The 17215-nt window shown below is 36.9% G+C and overlaps 1 protein-coding gene across 1 annotated transcript; it reads right to left on the reverse strand.

Moving 5' to 3' along the window:
• Window positions 1–746: 746 nt before the first annotated feature.
• Window positions 747–16913, reverse strand: LOC148082977 (NXPE family member 3-like). The gene is made up of 6 exons (XM_087785627.1): window positions 16832–16913; window positions 6587–7045; window positions 6215–6513; window positions 1682–1752; window positions 1399–1596; window positions 747–1323 (listed from the first exon to the last, which is right to left on the reverse strand). Exons 1-6 carry the CDS (start codon window positions 16844–16846, stop codon window positions 776–778), a joined length of 1590 nt encoding a protein of 529 aa, XP_087641753.1. The 5' UTR covers window positions 16847–16913; the 3' UTR covers window positions 747–775.
• Window positions 16914–17215: the final 302 nt, after the last annotated feature.

Genomic DNA, 17215 nt, shown 5'->3' on the forward strand with positions numbered 1-17215 from the left:
TTTCCCGTCGTTCATGCTTTCGCCGTCAGTTCAAAGACCTTCAAAAATATAAACATTAACGATTTAAACAAACAAACAAAAAATCTGCTCGTGTGACGCATATGTGGACTTTTGAGCATTTCTACGATGTATTGATTTATAGTTTCGTTCTTCATACATACATTTATTTATCTATACATTTTCACCACGACATTTATTTATTCATGTATTTACACTATTCAACCGGATTCATTCAACTTCTACGTCCTCTTCAGATCAGTTCATCTCTGCTCCAGTGCTTTGGAATCATCACCTAAGTAACAGAAACTAGCAAAGAGGTGAAAAGTTGAAACAAAAGGCAGAAGCAGGAACCAGATTATATCCACAGCAGGGTCTCGTTCAAGAAACCAACTCTTTCCATTTCCCTGTTTTTATCTTATAAAGTATTATTCAAAGTGTAAAGTCACCTGAGAGAACGTTGTTTGGAATTAAATGTGTTGAGTTTAATCACCATCTTCTTCCCCTTTCAAACCTCACAACTGGTCTTTTCTGAAGCCTTGATATCTTCTGCAAGACAAACCATTACTGTCCAAACCCCGTCTTGTTTTCCTGATCCATCTCACTTTCTAAGACAGAGTTTGGAAGGTTAAGTAAAGGAAAAGTGAAAGCATGATGAAAGCATGGAAACACTGTAAAGAAGGCTCCATACCGTGAAACATACATTCGACATGGACAGGCATGGTGTGAACCCCCTTTATGCTGTCAAGTTCTGAATAATGGTGTTCATTTAAGGCTCCTATTTCAGAGGACATATGTAGGACAAGATGAGGTCCACCATGTTCTTAATTACAGGTGGCAGAGGATGAAGTTGAAATGCAGAACCATGTGCCAACGTCATCTCCCAGGCGTCCACCCAACGAACATCCACCCCTTGAAACAGAGCTTTAAGTATCTTATTCTGCTGCATCGTGGTCCAGTCACTGTTATAGATCGCTTTATTTGGCGACAGGCCTTTAATATTCCCATTCCGGATGACAACCAGTGTTCCTGGAGACCTGTTGAGCAATTGCACGATGGCCTTGCGGACCATCAGCATTCTTCTGAGAAAGACCTCATCAGGAAAGGAACCAAAGTGAGCCCAGATACCCACAATGACGACAGTGTCCGGTCCTCCCTCGATAGTGCTCAGCTCGTTAGCAACGTAACGAAGCTTACTGACCGAGACTGGACGAATACGAATGGGAACACTGTGAGTGTGGTAGATCATGAAGATGTTGTTTGCTTTGTCCGTGGCCATGTAAGGTCCAGACTTTGGGGCAGAATGAAGATTAAAATTCTTGAGATCTAAAAGACAAAAAAAAAAAGGAATCAAGGAATTCTTTCAATTCATTATTTTGTTAGAACATTTACGACGGTTACCTGGAAGTGTGGCAACAAGGTATTCGTACCACTGCCTGACGGTGGAGTCCCCGTACATGTAGATCTTCTTTCCTTGCAGACATTTACTCATGGAAGTAGAGTTCTTAAAATGCTGAACTTTGGTCCCATCCAGAGCCTGCCACTCGCCACCGTAGTAAAACCCAGAATGTCCCAAGTTTTGCACTTTTTTGTTTCGCTCTGATTGACAAAAAAGACGATTTTGATACATTTTTGGAAAAAAGAAAAGAATCCATTAAACATTGACTATTTCTACTTTGGTTACCTTTCTCTTGTGGCAGCACTTTCACAAACTCTGGTCCTTCAGATTTGAGTCTCACTTTCATGTTGAATCCACTGAAAAAGTTACACGTAGAAATATGTTCAATATGGGAATGAACAAAGAAACACTGACAACTCTGATCAGTTCTGGAACTGATCTAAAGATGGACTGGACTATAATGGAGAGAAACATTTGGACTTTGTGTCGTGCTGCTCCAATCTCGCCGTTTACTGTGAAGCTGACAGACAAGGAATTGTTGAACTTTGAAGCTAAATGTGGACAAAAGTCAAACTCTGGTGATTGTTGATGATAAAGTTCAGGGTCGAGTCAGTACTTGAGTGACTGATGTCAGTCAAACTGAGGAACCTGGTGTTTGACAAACGTCTAGTTCAACACTGAACAAAACTGACTCAAACTGTTAAAGTGAGAAAAATCTCTAAACTTAAATGTTGTCACAACATGATCTTATAATGTGTTTGTGTTGTTGACACTATTGTGTTTATTTTGTGTCTAAACAAGAAGGATGTGTTTCGCCTGCAGTTCATACAAAACACTGCAGCCAGAATTCTGAGCTGCTCTAGTAGAAGAACTCACATTTCTCCTTCAAACTCTTCACTGGCTGCCAGTTTCTTTCAGGATCATTTTAAAATTCTGGTTCTTACTTTCAGATCTATTCATGGTCAGACCTTCCATCAGTGATCTGATCCAGACTTACACCCCAGCACGGGCTCTGAGGTCTGTGGATCAGAATCTACTGATGGTTCCTGAACTTCCGGACCAGAGGAGAGAAATCCTTCCAGACTGTTGCTCCTAAGCTTTGGAACCATCTCTGTGTTTGATGATCTACTGACTCCTTCAAGAAACATCTGTGTTTGATGATCTACTGACTCCTTCAAGAAACATCAGTGTTTGATGATCTACTGACTCCTTCAAGAAACATGTGTGTTTGATGATCTACTGACTCCTTCAAGAAACATCAGTGTTTGATGATCTACTGACTCCTTCAAGAAACATGTGTGTTTGATGATCTACTGACTCCTTTAAGAAACATCTGTGTTTGATGATCTACTGACTCCTTCAAGAAACATGTGTGTTTGATGATCTACTGACTCCTTCAATAAACATCTGTGTTTGATGATCTACTGACTCCTTCAAGAAACATCAGTGTTTGATGATCTACTGACTCCTTCAAGAAACATGTGTGTTTGATGATCTACTGACTCCTTTAAGAAACATCTGTGTTTGATGATCTACTGACTCCTTCAAGAAACATGTGTGTTTGATGATCTACTGACTCCTTCAATAAACATCTGTGTTTGATGATCTACTGACTCCTTCAAGAAACATCTCTGTGTTTGATGATCTACTGACTCCTTCAAGAAACATGTGTGTTTGATGATCTACTGACTCCTTCAATAAACATCTCTGTGTTTGATGATCTACTGACTCCTTCAAGAAACATCTCTGTGTTTGATGATCTACTGACTCCTTCAAGAAACATGTGTGTTTGATGATCTACTGACTCCTTCAAGAAACATCTCTGTGTTTGATGATCTACTGACTCCTTCAAGAAACATCTGTGTTTGATGATCTACTGACTCCTTCAAGAAACATCTCTGTGTTTGATGATCTACTGACTCCTTCAAGAAACATCTGTGTTTGATGATCTACTGACTCCTTCAAGAAACATCTCTGTGTTTGATGATCTACTGACTCCTTCAAGAAACATCTCTGTGTTTGATGATCTACTGACTCCTTCAAGAAACATGTGTGTTTGATGATCTACTGACTCCTTCAATAAACATCTGTGTTTGATGATCTACTGACTCCTTCAAGAAACATCTGTGTTTGATGATCTACTGACTCCTTCAAGAAACATCTCTGTGTTTGATGATCTACTGACTCCTTCAAGAAACATGTGTGTTTGATGATCTACTGACTCCTTCAATAAACATCTGTGTTTGATGATCTACTGACTCCTTCAAGAAACATCTCTGTGTTTGATGATCTACTGACTCCTTCAAGAAACATGTGTGTTTGATGATCTACTGACTCCTTCAAGAAACATGTGTGTTTGATGATCTACTGACTCCTTCAAGAAACATCAGTGTTTGATGATCTACTGACTCCTTTAAGAAACATCTGTGTTTGATGATCTACTGACTCCTTCAAGAAACATGTGTGTTTGATGATCTACTGACTCCTTCAATAAACATCTGTGTTTGATGATCTACTGACTCCTTCAAGAAACATCTCTGTGTTTGATGATCTACTGACTCCTTCAAGAAACATGTGTGTTTGATGATCTACTGACTCCTTCAAGAAACATCTCTGTGTTTGATGATCTACTGACTCCTTCAAGAAACATCTGTGTTTGATGATCTACTGACTCCTTCAAGAAACATCTCTGTGTTTGATGATCTACTGACTCCTTCAAGAAACATCTCTGTGTTTGATGATCTACTGACTCCTTCAAGAAACATGTGTGTTTGATGATCTACTGACTCCTTCAATAAACATCTGTGTTTGATGATCTACTGACTCCTTCAAGAAACATCTGTGTTTGATGATCTACTGACTCCTTCAAGAAACATCTCTGTGTTTGATGATCTACTGACTCCTTCAAGAAACATGTGTGTTTGATGATCTACTGACTCCTTCAATAAACATCTGTGTTTGATGATCTACTGACTCCTTCAAGAAACATCTCTGTGTTTGATGATCTACTGACTCCTTCAAGAAACATGTGTGTTTGATGATCTACTGACTCCTTCAAGAAACATGTGTGTTTGATGATCTACTGACTCCTTCAAGAAACATCAGTGTTTGATGATCTACTGACTCCTTCAAGAAACATCTGTGTTTGATGATCTACTGACTCCTTCAAGAAACATGTGTGTTTGATGATCTACTGACTCCTTCAAGAAACATCTGTGTTTGATGATCTACTGACTCCTTCAAGAAACAACTGTGTTTGATGATCTACTGACTCCTTCAAGAAACATGTGTGTTTGATGATCTACTGACTCCTTCAAGAAACATGTGTGTTTGATGATCTACTGACTCCTTCAAGAAACATGTGTGTTTGATGATCTACTGACTCCTTCAAGAAACATCTGTGTTTGATGATCTACTGACTCCTTCAAGAAACATCTGTGTTTGATGATCTACTGACTCCTTCAAGAAACATCTGTGTTTGATGATCTACTGACTCCTTCAAGTAACATCTGTGTTTGATGATCTACTGACTCCTTCAAGAAACATGTGTGTTTGATGATCTACTGACTCCTTCAAGAAACATCTGTGTTTGATGATCTACTGACTCCTTCAAGACACATCTGTGTTTGATGATCTACTGACTCCTTCAAGAAACATCTGTGTTTGATGATCTACTGACTCCTTCAAGAAACATCTGTGTTTGATGATCTACTGACTCCTTCAAGAAACATCTGTGTTTGATGATCTACTGACTCCTTCAAGAAACATCTGTGTTTGATGATCTACTGACTCCTTCAAGAAACATGTGTGTTTGATGATCTACTGACTCCTTCAAGAAACATGTGTGTTTGATGATCTACTGACTCCTTCAAGAAACATGTGTGTTTGATGATCTACTGACTCCTTCAAGAAACATGTGTGTTTGATGATCTACTGACTCCTTCAAGAAACATGTGTGTTTGATGATCTACTGACTCCTTCAAGAAACATGTGTGTTTGATGATCTACTGACTCCTTCAAGAAACATCTGTGTTTGATGATCTACTGACTCCTTTAAGAAACATCTGTGTTTGATGATCTACTGACTCCTTCAAGAATCATCTGTGTTTGATGATCTACTGACTCCTTCAAGAAACATCTCTGTGTTTGATGATCTACTGACTCCTTCAAGAATCCTCTGTGTTTGATGATCTACTGACTCCTTTAAGAAACATGTGTGTTTGATGATCTACTGACTCCTTCAAGAATCCTCTGTGTTTGATGATCTACTGACTCCTTCAAGAAACATGTGTGTTTGATGATCTACTGACTCCTTCAAGAAACATCTGTGTTTGATGATCTACTGACTCCTTTAAGAAACATCTTTGTTTGATGATCTACTGACTCCTTCAAGAAACATGTGTGTTTGATGATCTACTGACTCCTTCAAGAAACATGTGTGTTTGATGATCTACTGACTCCTTCAAGAAACATCTGTGTTTGATGATCTACTGACTCCTTCAAGAAGCATCTGTGTTTGATGATCTACTGACTCCTTCAAGAAACATGTGTGTTTGATGATCTACCGACTCCTTCAAGAAACATCTCAACACACTTTGATTTGAGCTTTTACTTCACTTTCTTGTTGCTGATGTTTTTGTCTCTGTGTTGTCTTGACCTTTTAAAGTCTGTATTTTAATTGTGTATTGTTTTGATGTTTAAGTGCTTTGCGACCCTGGTCTAGAAACATCTTTACAAATATTAAATTATTTACCTCAACGAGATGCACCTGTCTGAGCCAAAAAACGTATATGTTTTCGTAGTAAATAAAAATCTTACTTTTGAAAGAGATTCTTTTCATCAGCGTTAAGATGTACATCTCGATAGTCTCCCATAGAATGAACGATTCTGGTTTCACAGCCCAGTCTTTTAGGCTTGAAGCAGAACCATGGTTCTCCCGTGCGGACGTCAGTGAAATCACAAACTTGTAGGTTTGTGGGTCTTAAGCAGAAATTACAGTTCATTGTCTCAGATGTGCCATTTAGGCGGAAAATACTTTTGAAGTAAACCCTGTCTGGGTAATATTTGTTCGTTCTTCTTACAACAGCAACAGCCTCACTGGGATGAAGAAAAGTAACCTTCAGAAAAAAAACACAAAAGTTGAATAAAAATGTTTTTTTGTTCATCGTTGTTCTAGTTTTACCCCCTCACCTGAACGAATGTAGTTCCCTTCCAGATCAAAGGAAACGATGCTGTGTAGGAGCCATTTTCATGATCGATAACGTGTCCAGGTACAGCAGCCTTCAGATCTATACTGTAGATCCGGGCTGCTAGGACATCACCTCCAGTTTTCTTGGGTTTTCGCAGGAAGTCCTTCATTGTGATTGTTACTTTCAGTTCATCACCAACACGCCACTGTTGTCCTCCATCTCTTCTGGTGATTCTAAATCTACTGCCGAGGACATCGGTGCCGTGCATACCAAGCAACAGCGGTGTTTGCGGCCAAGCTATGGATTTGAATATCTGTTGTTCCTCTTGAGTTTCTTCATCATTCAAGGGTTGAAATTTGCAAAAAGGAACTTCTGATGTAGAAATTCTTCCTGTGGATTCCAATGCAGTATTGTTTTTCTGCTGGCCGGGCTTCATTGGTGGTTGTTGATACCTGTTCATCTATAAAGAAAAATACGGATCAGAATCACATCCTTGTTTGAGGAGTAAAATATAAAGTGACAATGTCTCGTCTTCTCTCGCTCGGCAACAAACATTTGGATACAACTCAAGTTCTAGGCGCAAGGTTGAGCAGCAGTGTAGAAGTCCAGTGTTGTCAGCACCAGTCATTCCATCCTAGATTCCAATCAGTTGTAAAACTTACACCAGAAATCCACCAGCTCCAAAAAGCCAGTCATCATAACTCAAACTAAGTAGATGTCCTGCACCTCCTCCACGGAAAGAACCGACAGCCCATAATACTATCTCAACCAGCTGACGTTTGAGGCGGAGGGAGCTTTTCTGTACTTTCAATATTCATCCTTTCATAAGAGACAGACCTCTGGAATTTAGCAGGACACATGTGTCTCAAACATACTTCTCTTAGTATACTAGAAGTTAGTATCATCAGGATAGTGTACGTACTAACTAGTAACTAATCCTCCACAGATAGTATGTCTCAAACATACTTCTCTTAGTATACTAGAAGTTAGTATCATCAGGATAGTGTACGTACTAACTAGTAACTAATCCTCCACAAATAGTATGTCTCAAACATGCTTCTCTGAGTATACTAGAAGTTAGTATCATCAGGATAGTGTACGTACTAACTAGTAACTAATCCTCCACAGATAGTATGTCTAAACATACTTGTCTTAGTATACTAGAAGTTAGTATCATCAGGATAGTGTACGTACTAACTAGTAACTAATCCTCCACAGATAGTATGTCTCAAACATACTTCTCTTAGTATACTAGAAGTTAGTATCATCAGGATAGTGTACGTACTAACTAGTAACTAATCCTCCACAGATAGTATGTCTCAAACATACTTCTCTTAGTATACTAGAAGTTAGTATCATCAGGATAGTGTACGTACTAACTAGTAACTAATCCTCCACAGATAGTATGTCTCAAACATACTTCTCTTAGTATACTAGAAGTTAGTATCATCAGGATAGTGTACGTACTAACTAGTAACTAATCCTCCACAAATAGTATGTCTCAAACATGCTTCTCTGAGTATACTAGAAGTTAGTATCATCAGGATAGTGTACGTACTAACTAGTAACTAATCCTCCACAGATAGTATGTCTAAACATACTTGTCTTAGTATACTAGAAGTTAGTATCATCAGTATAGTGTACGTACTAACTAGTAACTAATCCTCCACGGATAGTATGTCTAAACATACTTCTCTTAGTATACTAGAAGTTAGTATCATCAGGATAGTGTACGTACTAACTAGTAACTAATCCTCCACATATAGTATGTCTCAAACATACTTCTCTTAGTATACTAGAAGTTAGTATCATCAGGATAGTGTACGTACTAACTAGTAACTAATCCTCCACAGATAGTATGTCTCAAACATACTTCTCTTAGTATACTAGAAGTTAGTATCATCAGGATAGTGTACGTACTAACTAGTAACTAATCCTCCACAGATAGTATGTCTCAAACATACTTCTCTTAGTATACTAGAAGTTAGTATCATCAGGATAGTGTACGTACTAACTAGTAACTAATCCTCCACAGATAGTATGTCTAAACATACTTCTCTTAGTACACTAGAAGTTAGTATCATCAGGATAGTGTACGTACTAACTAGTAACTAATCCTCCACAGATAGTATGTCTCAAACATACTTCTCTTAGTATACTAGAAGTTAGTATGCATCAGGATAGTGTACGTACTAACTAGTAACTAATCCTCCACAGATAGTATGTCTCAAACATACTTCTCTGAGTATACTAGAAGTTAGTATCATCAGGATAGTGTACGTACTAACTAGTAACTAATCCTCCACAGATAGTATGTCTCAAACATACTTCTCTTAGTATACTAGAAGTAAGTATCATCAGGATAGTGTACGTACTAACTAGTAACTAATCCTCCACAGATAGTATGTCTCAAACATACTTCTCTGAGTATACTAGAAGTTAGTATCATCAGGATAGTGTACGTACTAACTAGTAACTAATCCTCCACAGATAGTATGTCTCAAACATACTTCTCTTAGTATACTAGAAGTTAGTATCATCAGGATAGTGTACGTACTAACTAGTAACTAATCCTCCACAGATAGTATGTCTCAAACATACTTCTCTTAGTATACTAGAAGTTAGTATCATCAGGATAGTGTACGTACTAACTAGTAACTAATCCTCCACAGATAGTATGTCTCAAACATGCTTCTCTGAGTATACTAGAAGTTAGTATCATCAGGATAGTGTACGTACTAACTAGTAACTAATCCTCCACAGATAGTATGTCTAAACATACTTGTCTTAGTATACTAGAAGTTAGTATCATCAGTATAGTGTACGTACTAACTAGTAACTAATCCTCCACAGATAGTATGTCTAAACATACTTCTCTTAGTATACTAGAAGTTAGTATCATCAGGATAGTGTACGTACTAACTAGTAACTAATCCTCCACAGATAGTACATCTCAAACATACTTCTCTTAGTATACTAGAAGTTAGTATCATCAGGATAGTGTACGTACTAACTAGTAACTAATCCTCCACAGATAGTATGTCTAAACATACTTGTCTTAGTATACTAGAAGTTAGTATCATCAGTATAGTGTACGTACTAACTAGTAACTAATCCTCCACAGATAGTATGTCTAAACATACTTCTCTTAGTACACTAGAAGTTAGTATCATCAGGATAGTGTACGTACTAACTAGTAACTAATCCTCCACAGATAGTATGTCTCAAACATACTTCTCTTAGTATACTAGAAGTTAGTATCATCAGGATAGTGTACGTACTAACTAGTAACTAATCCTCCACAGATAGTATGTCTCAAACATACTTCTCTTAGTATACTAGAAGTTAGTATCATCAGGATAGTGTACGTACTAACTAGTAACTAATCCTCCACAGATAGTATGTCTCTAACATACTTCTCTTAGTATACTAGAAGTTAGTATCATCAGGATAGTGTACGTACTAACTAGTAACTAATCCTCCACAGATAGTATGTCTCAAACATACTTCTCTGAGTATACTAGAAGTTAGTATCATCAGGATAGTGTACGTACTAACTAGTAACTGATCCTCCACAGATAGTATGTCTCAAACATACTTCTCTTAGTATACTAGAAGTTAGTATCATCAGGATAGTGTACGTACTAACTAGTAACTAATCCTCCACAGATAGTATGTCTCAAACATACTTCTCTTAGTATACTAGAAGTTAGTATCATCAGGATAGTGTACGTACTAACTAGTAACTAATCCTCCACAGATAGTATGTCTCAAACATACTTCTCTTAGTATACTAGAAGTTAGTATCATCAGGATAGTGTACGTACTAACTAGTAACTGATCCTCCACAGATAGTATGTCTCAAACATACTTCTCTTAGTATACTAGAAGTTAGTATGCATCAGGATAGTGTACGTACTAACTAGTAACTAATCCTCCACGGATAGTATGTCTCAAACATACTTCTCTTAGTATGCTAGAAGTTAGTATCATCAGGATAGTGTACATACTAACTAGTAACTAATCCTCCACAGATAGTATGTCTCAAACATACTTCTCTTAGTATACTAGAAGTTAGTATGCATCAGGATAGTGTATGTACTAACTAGTAACTAATCCTCCACAGATAGTATGTCTCAAACATACTTCTCTTAGTATACTAGAAGTTAGTATGCATCAGGATAGTGTATGTACTAACTAGTAACTAATCCTCCACAGATAGTATGACTCAAACATACTTCTCTTAGTATGCTAGAAGTTAGTATCATCAGGATAGTGTACATACTAACTAGTAACTAATCCTCCACAGATAGTATGTCTCAAACATACTTCTCTTAGTATACTAGAAGTTAGTATGCATCAGGATAGTGTACGTACTAACAAGTAACTAATCCTCCACAGATAGTATGTCTCAAACATACTTCTATTAGTATACTAGAAGTTAGTATCATCAGGATAGTGTACGTACTAACTAGTAACTGATCCTCCACAGATAGTATGTCTCAAACATACTTCTCTTAGTATACTAGAAGTTAGTATGCATCAGGATAGTGTACGTACTAACTAGTAACTAATCCTCCACGGATAGTATGTCTCAAACATACTTCTCTTAGTATGCTAGAAGTTAGTATCATCAGGATAGTGTACATACTAACTAGTAACTAATCCTCCACAGATAGTATGTCTCAAACATACTTCTCTTAGTATACTAGAAGTTAGTATGCATCAGGATAGTGTACGTACTAACAAGTAACTAATCCTCCACAGATAGTATGTCTCAAACATACTTCTATTAGTACACTAGAAGTTAGTATCATCAGGATAGTGTACGTACTAACTAGTAACTAATCCTCCACAGATAGTATGTCTAAACATACTTGTCTTAGTATACTAGAAGTTAGTATCATCAGTATAGTGTACGTACTAACTAGTAACTAATCCTCCACAGATAGTATGTCTAAACATACTTCTCTTAGTATACTAGAAGTTAGTATCATCAGGATAGTGTACGTACTAACTAGTAACTAATCCTCCACAGATAGTACATCTCAAACATACTTCTCTTAGTATACTAGAAGTTAGTATCATCAGGATAGTGTACGTACTAACTAGTAACTAATCCTCCACAGATAGTATGTCTAAACATACTTGTCTTAGTATACTAGAAGTTAGTATGCATCAGTATAGTGTACGTACTAACTAGTAACTAATCCTCCACAGATAGTATGTCTAAACATACTTCTCTTAGTACACTAGAAGTTAGTATCATCAGGATAGTGTACGTACTAACTAGTAACTAATCCTCCACAGATAGTATGTCTCAAACATACTTCTCTTAGTGTACTAGAAGTTAGTATCATCAGGATAGTGTACGTACTAACTAGTAACTAATCCTCCACAGATAGTATGTCTAAACATACTTCTCTTAGTACACTAGAAGTTAGTATCATCAGGATAGTGTATGTACTAACTAGTAACTAATCCTCCACAGATAGTATGTCTCAAACATACTTCTCTTAGTATACTAGAATTAGTATGCATCAGGATAGTGTACGTACTAAATAGTAACTAATCCTCCACAGATGGTATGTCTCAAACATACTTCTCTTAGTATGCTAGAAGTTAGTATCATCAGGATAGTGTACATACTAACTAGTAACTAATCCTCCACAGATAGTATGTCTCAAACATACTTCTCTTAGTATACTAGAAGTTAGTATCATCAGGATAGTGTACGTACTAACTAGTAACTAATCCTCCACAGACAGTATGTCTCAAACATACTTCTCTTAGTATACTAGAAGTTAGTATCATCAGGATAGTGTACATACTAACTAGTAACTAATCCTCCACAGATAGTATGTCTCAAACATACTTCTCTTAGTATGCTAGAAGTTAGTATCATCAGGATAGTGTACATACTAACTAGTAACTAATCCTCCACAGATAGTATGTCTCAAAAATACTTCTCTTAGTATACTAGAAGTTAGTATGCATCAGGATAGTGTACGTACTAACTAGTAACTAATCCTCCACAGATAGTATGTCTCAAACATACTTCTCTTAGTATACTAGAAGTTAGTATCATCAGGATAGTGTACGTACTAACTAGTAACTAATCCTCCACAGATAGTATGTCTCAAACATACTTCTCTTAGTATACTAGAAGTTAGTATGCATCAGGATAGTGTACGTACTAACTAGTAACTAATCCTCCACAGATAGTATGTCTCAAACATACTTCTCTTAGTATGCTAGAAGTTAGTATCATCAGGATAGTGTACATACTAACTAGTAACTAATCCTCCACAGATAGTATGTCTCAAACATACTTCTCTTAGTATACTAGAAGTTAGTATGCATCAGGATAGTGTACGTACTAACTAGTAACTAATCCTCCACAGATAGTATGTCTCAAACATACTTCTCTTAGTATACTAGAAGTTAGTATCATCAGGATAGTGTACGTACTAACTAGTAACTAATCCTCCACAGATAGTATGTCTCAAACATACTTCTCTTAGTATACTAGAAGTTAGTATGCATCAGAATAGTGTACGTACTAACTAGTAACTAATCCTCCACAGATAGTATTTCTCAAACATACTTCTCTTAGTATACTAGAAGTTAGTATCATCAGGATAGTGTACATACTAACTAGTAACTAATCCTCCACAGATAGTATGTCTCAAACATACTTCTCTTAGTATACTAGAAGTTAGTATCATCAGGATAGTGTACGTACTAACTAGTAACTAATCCTCCACAGATAGCATGTCTCAAACATACTTCTCTGAGTATACTAGAAGTTAGTATCATCAGGATAGTGTACGTACTAACTAGTAACTAATCCTCCACAGATAGTATGTCTCAAACATACTTCTCTTAGTATACTAGAAGTTAGTATGCATCAGGATAGTGTACGTACTAACTAGTAACTAATCCTCCACAGATAGTATGTCTCAAACATACTTCTCTTAGTATGCTAGAAGTTAGTATCATCAGGATAGTGTACATACTAACTAGTAATTAATCCTCCACAGATAGTATGTCTCAAACATACTTCTCTTAGTATACTAGAAGTTAGTATGCATCAGGATAGTGTACGTACTAACTAGTAACTAATCCTCCACAGATAGTATGTCTCAAACATACTTCTCTTAGTATGCTAGAAGTTAGTATCATCAGGATAGTGTACATACTAACTAGTAACTAATCCTCCACAGATAGTATGTCTCAAACATACTTCTCTTAGTATACTAGAAGTTAGTATCATCAGGATAGTGTACGTACTAACTAGTAACTGATCCTCCACAGATAGTATGTCTCAAACATACTTCTCTTAGTATACTAGAAGTTAGTATCATCAGGATAGTGTACGTACTAACTAGTAACTAATCCTCCACAGATAGTATGTCTCAAACACACTTCTCTTAGTATACTAGAAGTTAGTATCATCAGGATAGTGTACGTACTAACTAGTAACTGATCCTCCACAGATAGTATGTCTCAAACATACTTCTCTTAGTATACTAGAAGTTAGTATCATCAGGATAGTGTACGTACTAACTAGTAACTAATCCTCCACAGATAGTATGTCTCAAACATACTTCTCTTAGTATGCTAGAAGTTAGTATCGTCAGGATAGTGTACGTACTAACTAGTAACTAATCCTCCACAGACAGTATGTCTCAAACATACTTCTCTTAGTATGCTAGAAGTTAGTATCATCAGGATAGTGTACATACTAACTAGTAACTAATCCTCCACAGATAGTATGTCTCAAACATACTTCTCTTAGTATACTAGAAGTTAGTATCATCAGGATAGTGTACGTACTAACTAGTAACTGATCCTCCACAGATAGTATGTCTCAAACATACTTCTCTTAGTATACTAGAAGTTAGTATCATCAGGATAGTGTACGTACTAACTAGTAACTAATCCTCCACAGATAGTATGTCTCAAACACACTTCTCTTAGTATACTAGAAGTTAGTATTATCAGGATAGTGTACGTACTAACTAGTAACTGATCCTCCACAGATAGTATGTCTCAAACATACTTCTCTTAGTATACTAGAAGTTAGTATCATCAGGATAGTGTACGTACTAACTAGTAACTAATCCTCCACAGATAGTATGTCTCAAACATACTTCTCTTAGTATGCTAGAAGTTAGTATCGTCAGGATAGTGTACGTACTAACTAGTAACTAATCCTCCACAGACAGTATGTCTCAAACATACTTCTCTTAGTATGCTAGAAGTTAGTATCATCAGGATAGTGTACATACTAACTAGTAACTAATCCTCCACAGATAGTATGTCTCAAACATACTTCTCTTAGTATACTAGAAGTTAGTATCATCAGGATAGTGTACGTACTAACTAGTAACTGATCCTCCACAGATAGTATGTCTCAAACATACTTCTCTTAGTATACTAGAAGTTAGTATCATCAGGATAGTGTACGTACTAACTAGTAACTAATCCTCCACAGATAGTATGTCTCAAACACACTTCTCTTAGTATACTAGAAGTTAGTATCATCAGGATAGTGTACGTACTAACTAGTAACTGATCCTCCACAGATAGTATGTCTCAAACATACTTCTCTTAGTATACTAGAAGTTAGTATCATCAGGATAGTGTACGTACTAACTAGTAACTAATCCTCCACAGATAGTATGTCTCAAACATACTTCTCTTAGTATACTAGAAGTTAGTATCATCAGGATAGTGTACGTACTAACTAGTAACTAATCCTCCACAGATAGTATGTCTCAAACATACTTCTCTTAGTATACTAGAAGTTAGTATCATCAGGATAGTGTACGTACTAACTAGTATTTGATCCTCCACAGATAGTATGTCTCAAACATACTTCTCTTAATATACTAGAAGTTAGTATCATCAGGATAGTGTACATACTAACTAGTAACTGATCCTCCACAGATAGTATGTCTCAAACATACTTCTCTTAGCATACTAGAAGTTAGTATCATCAGGATAGTGTACGTACTAACTAGTAACTAATCCTCCACAGATAGTATGTCTCAAACATACTTCTCTTAGTATACTAGAAGTTAGTATCATCAGGATAGTGTACGTACTAACTAGTAACTAATCCTCCACAGATAGTATGTCTCAAACATACTTCTCTGAGTATACTAGAAGTTAGTATCATCAGGATAGTGTACGTACTAACTAGTAACTAATCCTCCACAGATAGTATGTCTCAAACATACTTCTCTTAGTATACTAGAAGTTAGTATCATCAGGATAGTGTACATACTAACTAGTAACTAATCCTCCACAGATAGTATGTCTCAAACATACTTCTCTTAGTATACTAGAAGTTAGTATCATCAGGATAGTGTACATACTAACTAGTAACTGATCCTCCACAGATAGTATGTCTCAAACATACTTCTCTTAGCATACTAGAAGTTAGTATCATCAGGATAGTGTACGTACTAACTAGTAACTAATCCTCCACAGATAGTATGTCTCAAACATACTTCTCTTAGTATACTAGAAGTTAGTATCATCAGGATAGTGTACGTACTAACTAGTAACTAATCCTCCACAGATAGTATGTCTCAAACATACTTCTCTGAGTATACTAGAAGTTAGTATCATCAGGATAGTGTACGTACTAACTAGTAACTAATCCTCCACAGATAGTATGTCTCAAACATACTTCTCTTAGTATACTAGAAGTTAGTATCATCAGGATAGTGTACATACTAACTAGTAACTAATCCTCCACAGATAGTATGTCTCAAACATACTTCTCTTAGTATACTAGAAGTTAGTATCATCAGGATAGTGTACGTACTAACTAGTAACTGATCCTCCACAACCGAAGGAACTCCTCTACATAGATACATGCTCCCGGAATCTCAGATCATCGTCTCCCATCAAACTCACTGTGCCATTGCATGACCCCTGGATGACCTTCCATACTGCGATTGAATCAAATCTCCTTATTATTCACGTGACCGTGTTGTTGTGTTGGGCGTAGAAATCTGACGCGAGAACTTCTTTCCCGGTAAGAAAAGCTTTCAGTGCCTCGTGTTGCTCACGGTTCTGAAACTCTAAACGTCTAAATCCGCGAGAACAGAGGATCTGTTCGATCAAGTTACTAGTATCGCTAGTGTCGGCTTCAGCGTCAGTGTACTTTTTTACTTTCAGAGAACTTTTGATCACCATCATGTGACTCTTATAAGTAGGATTTTCTTACCTTAAAGAGTTTCATCGACTGTAACAGAAGGACTGCATTGATGATGGAAACAACTATTAAAACCCCAACAGTTTTCTGCCATCTTTTCTCCTTCATGGTTCTGGAGACGGTGTTTCCTTCACATGACACGTAACGTTCTGACTCACAAGTTGATGCCCAGAAGCTTTGCCTCGCCCTCACAGGCGAACAATTGATCGTGGTTGAAAAGGGTCTTTGTCAAAAGTGTCGTCAAACCTGAATGACGGACTTGAGGCATGTGTTCGCAACCTCTTTGTTTCAATGCTTATGAATCATTTGCAAACATCAGACTTAACCTTCCCATGTGGCAGTCATAGTTGTATACAGTTGTGTAACTATTTTTCTGTGGATACAACCAGCACTTGG

Source organism: Callionymus lyra, chromosome 3 (genome assembly GCF_982586985.1).
Source record: "Callionymus lyra chromosome 3, fCalLyr1.hap1.1, whole genome shotgun sequence".
NCBI classification, from domain to species: Eukaryota; Metazoa; Chordata; class Actinopteri; order Syngnathiformes; family Callionymidae; genus Callionymus; species Callionymus lyra.

What these genes read in the sequence shown, in the direction of transcription:
- LOC148082977 (XM_087785627.1), bottom strand. An exon ending in GAAAAGAATCTCTTTCAAAA is followed by an intron (nt 1,753 to 6,214) that starts GTAAGATTTTTA and finishes TAACTTTTTCAG; the next exon opens with TGGATTCAACATGAAAGTGA. An exon ending in CCTTGTTGCCACACTTCCAG is followed by an intron (nt 1,324 to 1,398) that starts GTAACCGTCGTA and finishes TTTGTCTTTTAG; the next exon opens with ATCTCAAGAATTTTAATCTT.